This window comes from Euphorbia lathyris, chromosome 2 (assembly GCF_963576675.1).
Source record: "Euphorbia lathyris chromosome 2, ddEupLath1.1, whole genome shotgun sequence".
Lineage (NCBI taxonomy): Eukaryota > Viridiplantae > Streptophyta > Magnoliopsida > Malpighiales > Euphorbiaceae > Euphorbia > Euphorbia lathyris.
Window position 1 is genome coordinate 52,842,478 of NC_088911.1, and position 7,467 is coordinate 52,849,944.

The 7,467-nt window shown below is 38.5% G+C and overlaps 1 protein-coding gene across 1 annotated transcript; it reads right to left on the minus strand.

Moving 5' to 3' along the window:
- Positions 1–2,747: 2,747 nt before the first annotated feature.
- LOC136218213 (uncharacterized) lies at positions 2,748–5,327 on the minus strand. The gene is made up of 3 exons (XM_066004978.1): positions 3,876–5,327; positions 3,595–3,787; positions 2,748–3,412 (listed from the first exon to the last, which is right to left on the minus strand). The coding sequence occupies exons 1-3, from the start codon at positions 4,278–4,280 to the stop codon at positions 2,877–2,879; spliced, it is 1,134 nt and encodes a 377-aa protein (XP_065861050.1). The 5' UTR covers positions 4,281–5,327; the 3' UTR covers positions 2,748–2,876.
- Between the last annotated feature and the right edge of the window lie 2,140 nt (positions 5,328–7,467).

A 7,467-nucleotide genomic window follows, 5' to 3' on the forward strand; every position in this document is an offset into this window, starting at 1 on the left:
TCTCTGAAGTTTAGTACCACCGCCCACCCTCAAACAGACGGACAGACAGAGCTGGTCAATAGAACTTTGGGAAACTTACTGCGCAGCAAATGTAAGGATAAGCCCAGGATGTGGGATGTGGTTTTAGCCCAAGCCGAGTTCGCCTACAACGGCTCTGTACATTCGGGAACCGGGAGATCCCCATTTGAGGTGGTATAAACGAAGACCCCAAATCACGTCCTAGATATAGCCCATCTTCCTAAAGGGAACGTGACTGCCAACCAGCTGGCCAAGGATTATGTACAGATGCACCAAGAGGTGAGAGAGACTCTTGAGGAGAGAAATCAGAAATTAAAGGCTAAGACGGATGAGCACCGCAGGGACCTACAGTTTGAAGTTGGGGATGAGGTTATGGTATATTTGGGCAAAGAGAGACTCGCCAACGCCCTAAGCAGCAAGCATCGGCCTAGGAAATACGGATCATATAAGGTTACCAAGAAGGTCAATGCCAATGCCTATCATATAGCATTGCCGAATTGGCTTGGTAAAATCTCACCAGCGTTCAACGTCCGTGACCTTAGCCCGTGGAAGCCGGATGGTCCTTTGGAGTTCAACAAGGACGAATCAGTGCCGAGATCTTTTAAAGAAGGAGAGAATGATGCGGACATCCTAACTGGGATCACTGATCACACGCGCTCTAGCGGATCCTCAGTCATCACATCCACGGAGGTGGTACCTAGGAGGGCGGATCCCGAGGACATACGAGCGGGGCGGATCTAGGAGTACACAAGGAGGCGTATCAACATCTGACCAGGGGAGGATGTTCAAGCTTCTCTTGGGCTGATAACATTGTGATATTATCCCAAGGATCAAAAGGGATATTCGCCTAAAGAACGCTACGTGTTGGTCGCCTGATACGGGAATTCCGCGGCGTATCGAAGTAAAGAGATCCGACGGGCGGATCACCTAGGACTCACCAAGAGAGACCCGCGGGCGAACCTGTGAGGCGAATCTCCATAAGCTCTCAATCCGCCATCAGAACGGCTGGGCCGATCCGGCAATAAAGACCATTAATGAGATATCAATTAGCTAACCGCCAACTTAAGGGTAACATGTAACCGCCGTTAATGGGACATTAATGGAGACTTTCTAGTTACTGAAGGTTACAACTTCATGACTATATATAGCCTACGTCTCAGGCTATCAAGGTACACATTCACTTACCATTTGTCAATTCAGTTTGCTCTCTTGTTCTTCCTTACTGACTTTGGCATCGGAGCTTCCTCCCATCGAACCCAACGACGCCCCCACAGGGACGGAAGCTGATCGGAATTTCTCCACAAGTCATCATGGGTGGATCTCCAGGTTTACTTCCTCCCGAAGGAATTCACCAACAACCCTGACACTCCGTACCTGTACCTTTGTACTGATTGTCGTGACGTATTACCTATTTTACCCTTTTGTTGTTAACCTCATTGTAACCCTAGTAGGGGTAGTCCTTGTCCTTTTCTTATCTTTAGGGGGATGTATTTAACCCCCCATTTTGTAAGGATTATGTAACTTTTTATCAATTAAAATCATTCTCTTTGAGAACCTAAGGTTTATACCTTGTGTATTGGGATTCACTCTTTCTAGTTTAGCTAGAGAAGAACCTCTTTGTTGGTTTACGATTAAAACCTTCATTTATCGCTTTCAATCTGTATCAATAGTAGTGGAGTGATGATCCGAAACGAAAATATTATATTGACTTTTGGGATTCCGTTAAATCCATGTATGGATACAGAGATAGCAGAAGTAGCCGCATTGAGGGAATATCTTCAATCAGATACTAAAAACCCGCATGTCAAAACTAAAAAAAAAAAAAAAACTCAATTCCATATAACAAGCGAGCATACAAACAACAATTCTTAGAGAGGATCCTAGCATTAATGTTTTCCCTTATTGAAGGGAAATTTAATTTAATTATATATAAAAATAGACTTAAAAAATGAATAAATATTTTCTGAGAACAATATCAGCAAATGAAATAGAAAGTAAAAATAATTAACTTTATTACTTTTATAAAGTTGATTTAACAAATGAAATGAAGTCAGCAAAGAAAACCAGGAAGTCCATAAAAACAGCAAAATGTATGGACCAGTATTTAATTGGATAGTGAAAATAATAAAGGGAATAATAGTGGTGGTGAACAAGAACAATCATGGAATTGCTGTTGCTTCAAATTCAAACACGCGTGTCTTCCAATTTTCAAACACGCGTCGATTTTCTGCGTCCTTCCTTTGCCCGCATCACAAGTAAAAGACCTTTCAACCCATACCATACCTTACCATACCCCACTTTCATTATTCATTACCTTTTACTTTTTAGACTATTTCACAGTCTTCATTAACACTGGCGATAAGATAAACAAAAATCTACAGATTATCAGATCAGATACTTGTAAATGTAAAACTAAACAAACATGTTATTAAACCCAGATTTTAATAATAATAAACACAGGAGAGGATGTGGATAAAGGAATAGATTAAAAAAAGACTACAGTCTCAGACAAAAATCGAGACTGCACGTGCATCTTCTCTCTTCATCCTCATATTCCAATCCTCTTTTTGTTTTCAGGAACAATTTCCGACATTTCCAATCAGAATCATCTAATCAAAAACACTATTCTCCAGATCACAAATATGCACACACACACACATTTTAAAAGATACCAAGTATGTATTGCTATTTTTCAGTGAGTTTTATTTATATTAGTAAAGTCATTACCCTTACACAAAAAGCAGAAAGGGGATTTCATTGGTTAATAATATCATCTATTATCATCACCCAGTCTCCAAAATTTAAAACAACAGGAGATAGAGATGTGGGGGCTAAACTAAAGAAAAAAAGAAAAAAATTCATGGTCCGTCAATAATAGAAGCCAAACCAGTCACAATCTTAATCCCTGATTGGAAGCTCTTTGATTTAATCTCAGGTGGCCTCATCACGCTCTCTTCTTCCATGGAACTTTCAGATGACAGTGTGAACACAGACTCCCCCAACTCAGCATCCTCAATCGAGTGAACAGAGAGTGAACTTTCACTGATGATTGCTGTTGCTGTTGGAATTGAAGATTGGTTCTTTTCAGGTTCGATTGAAGCAAAATTGGGTCTAGCTCGAGTATGAGGAGAGAGCCATTTGGCCTTGACGTACTCTGCTTTTCTCCAAGGTGGAATGTGCATCCCCTTCTTTTTCAGGCTGCGTTTAGCTGCATCTGATATTAAAGAGATGATCTTTTGAAGACGATCGGCTTTCCCAACAAATATACACGGTAGAATTTCTAGGAGAGACATGTAACCCTTGGTTGATCGAGCAATTTCAAATTCTGATCTGAAATCAATGTCAATTAGCAGTCGCTCCCCTAAGATGATCACGTCTATGTACTCATATTCTCCTGAATTAACAAAGTAATCTATCAATTTCTCAGCAAACCATCTTAAGTCTCTTGCATACAAATTGTTCCACATGTAAGACAGAGTGCCATTCTAGTTGCAGAAAAATAAGTTTTTGATGAAAAACTAATTACTGCTTGCTCATATAAACAAAGAACATAATTTTGCAAATTTGGGAGAGTACCGGCTAGATGGGTGGGGGATCTTTCCCAATGAGATTTGCAGATAGAAGCGTCGTATCCCAGAGCTAGTAATCCTTCAATAACGATCTTCCTGCAACCGTCGTCTTTTCTCTTACAGATCTTGTTCTTCTCAACGATTTTGGCAGTGTCCGCTAACAAATTCCTCTCGGAAACACTTGCACAAGCGACCATACTCTGCGCATAAAAATGGAGAATGATAAATGAAAATAATAAATGAACAAGATGAACAATAACTATTCCAAAATGGCACAAACCTACATACCTTTAGATTTTCAATTGACTCGCCAAAGGAAAGAAAATTACAGTCACCAAAATCGTCCAATTCGTCTTCGGAACTGTCATTACAATTCCGGTTGAAACAATTGCAGCTGCGGCCACACCTCAATGCGGCGGACGAATTCTTTTCATTGCTTTCTTCTATGAAGTTCTGAACCATCGACGCCAAACACTCGGAGCTTGGCTCAAACTCAACCGAGCCCTTGGAGCTATCCTTGTTAAAATGCGGCTCACAAAAAACGCCCACCTTATCTGCGGTGGAATTTTTCAGGAACTGGAGCTCAAAGAGCCGCTTGAGACGCGATTTGACCACCGGCTTCACTGTTTCCAACGGAGTAGCTTCTTCAGGCGTGAGTGAATCGATTGGCTGGATCTTCATCTTAGAAGGCATGACCAGCGTGATTAAAAACACGAGAAACGCCTCACTGTACCACCAACGTCACAGATTCTTCTCCATTTTCAAAAATTAATTTTGATCCAAAGTTCCCAAACAACCAAATATCAATTTAATCCTATGTTTTACTTTTCGGCCTTTTCAGCTTTTGTACCAAAAGCAATATTCCCGGAGACAAGGAAATTCAGAGGTTAATTGAAATTCAAATTCTATGACATCAATTAGAACAACCACTAATTATGAACCAGATTCGTTGATATCTCCCAGCATAAAGAGCTCACCAAACTCAATCCACACGGAAATGCTGAAAATCTCCAAAGATAAATGCGTTTAACAAAATTCGAGACTATTTAAGCTGAAATAAGTACTCTATACCTTCGATTATTATATACTACTACTATATTGCTTTGATTTGCGAGACAAAGCATGGAATAACTTCTAAACTCTGCCAAGTAAAGTCGCTTTTGCTTAGGGTTTCTACACAGCGGTTAAAGCTCCCGAAATACGCGACGGCACGATAACTTCACGGTTTCACTTTAGTAATTGGAAGCACAATCCGCTGCCCGCCTTCATTTTCTAGCGGCTGATATTTTAAACTTCCCGTTGAGGAGATGACCGTACACTACTAAAACCAGGCAAGAAAAGCAGTTCACTCTTATGGTGGTTTTGGCTTCCGTGAGAGAAAGAGAGAGGACGCTAAAGATGAGAAAGAAGGGGGCGTGGGCATTTTAAGGAGGATTGACGCTGACTTGGAACCAATTGCCGCGTGTTCTCCGACGTGGCAAAGATTTGTAGTCTGGACTTTGGGGGATTACATGTCGTGCAAAGAAGCTAGTTCGTGTTATTGTGTTCTTCAAACGATGCCACGTTGAGCGCATTTATTTCCATATATACCCATGGTTTTTTATGTAAAGGACATCAAAAGCCCTCGAAGTTTTGAATGGGCTTGGGAATCGTCTCATGGGTAACTTTGAGAAACCACTTTGTTAGCTAAATTTAGCGTGTCATCATCTTCATTGACGATAATACCCTCTCTAAGGATGGAGGTGAGTTGCTGATAATGAGAGCAGACGAAGAAGGTGGAAATGGTCATTTAAAATATCGTACTTGTTTGCTTAAATGGTTGTGTTGTTTCGTGTGGAATATATAGAAAATGGAAACTGGCTGTTGGGATGCAACTGAAAGCAGTGGTAGTTTGACGAAAATATCCTCAACTACAGAAAACTTAAAGAGCGTCAATGTCGTGCTTAATAAAGCAGAGGAGTTTATGGTAAATAAGTGGGAAAAAAAGGTTGAAAAAGAGAGGGAAGGTGGTGGTGGTGGGACCCAGAATATGAAGAGTGATGAATGGTGACTGTTACTTGATGGCAGAGTAATGGAGGTTATTCAAATATTTAGTGTACGATGTCGTTTAGTGGGAAGCGTCAGCGTCAGCCGAGAGTGAGAGGCGATGAATATACAATACACGTGTCGATATTTCAAAAATAGAAGGGCGTTGGGTGGATAGTAATGATCTTTCCATCCTTGGGACAATGAAATGGCTTGTCGTTTCTGATCAGTAACGGGATGCTTCTGCTTCCTACTTGGGCTGCCACACCTTTTCCTTTATTAGGGCTTGTTTTAGTACAAAGTTCTGTGCAAAATGTTAATGAATAAGTTGATAACGGCTTGGAATAGCTTTATTGGCAAATTCAAATATCTCTTATCTTTCATCTATTTGGAAATGAATGTTTGATTCTAAAATAAGAGATATTTTTTAATCAATAAAGATAAGAGATATTTTTTAATTTAAAATCATCAACTATTAAAATCATCAATTATTAGAATTTTTAAATTGATATTGTCAATTTTAATAGTTGATGATTTTAAATTAAAAAATTCGAATAATTAAATCGTTTAATATTATATTTATTATAGAATTATATTTTCGATTTTTCAAAAAACATATATTTTTTTTAAAAGAACATTTTCTATATCTTAATAAAAAATAACTAAATTACCTTAAAATCAAAAAGTTTACCAACAACTAAAACTCATAGTGTTATAACCATATATTATGACATAATTTTATATAAATAGCTTGGAATAGCAATTTTTGAGAGAATATATTTTTATTTTAGGGATATCCGCTTCTCATAGATCAAACAGAGCTAGATTAGTTTATGAGGAATCTATTAATAACATTAAAATTAGTACTTTATTGATTACTAAGATACGTAAATCATAAATATTGTAGATGTGTCAATCAAGCTTACTAAACATGAACTAATGAGGCACCCTAACTAGAGGGTTTAGAATAGATGAATCTATTGCTGGAAAAATGGCTCTAAGACATCATAAACAATGACGTGTCATAGTGAAAGCCCCTGATGCACATTAGAAGGCACTCTTGACTTTCACCGATTTCCACTTTCACACGCCTCCGTTTGATTGTTGCTTGGGGGTGTAGTAGGAAAGGAAGTAAGTCAGCTTTGAAGTCCGCTTCAAAGTGAGCTTCCGAGTCAACGAAAATAAGAAATGCTCTAACATCGGTTACTCCTCTAACAAGTTCTTCTAGGATACGTAAATCTTACTAGTCAACTCACAAAGATTGTTGACTCATCATGGTCATAAAAAAAAGGCAAAAGAGATAGACGAAGGCCAAATCATTGGTTAGAGAGTAGGGCAAAGATAGATTCGCCTTTTACCACTTTTTCTCCGCCTACTAACTACTACTCGAATACATGCTTCCTATTTATTATTCGTAGATCGAAAATTAAGATGTTATTAGGTAACTTGTAGGTGTTAACGAAAAGTAGGAGAACATAGCTACCTTTGCTCTCAACTTCAGGCTGACGAAGGAATTGCAATAGACTTTTATAGGAGGGTATCACACCGATGTAAAGAATGAGTGCGTAGACCAAGCTTTTCACTTGTTGAGTTTTGAGGATATGGTTATAGCATAAACCGTAGCAATGAAACTGTACATGATGAATTGAAAAGATAAGAGTTTGGGCAAACAAAAATCTGATTTCATATATTACATTATAGAATATATTAATGTTTTCCTAAACAACTTCTTGATAATAACCACACATGGTTATAACATAATCTTACGACTTTAATATGTTTAGAAAATATTAATATTATTCGTAAACAAGTCATTCATTTCATTAGTCGTACATATGATTATGAGATAACCTTA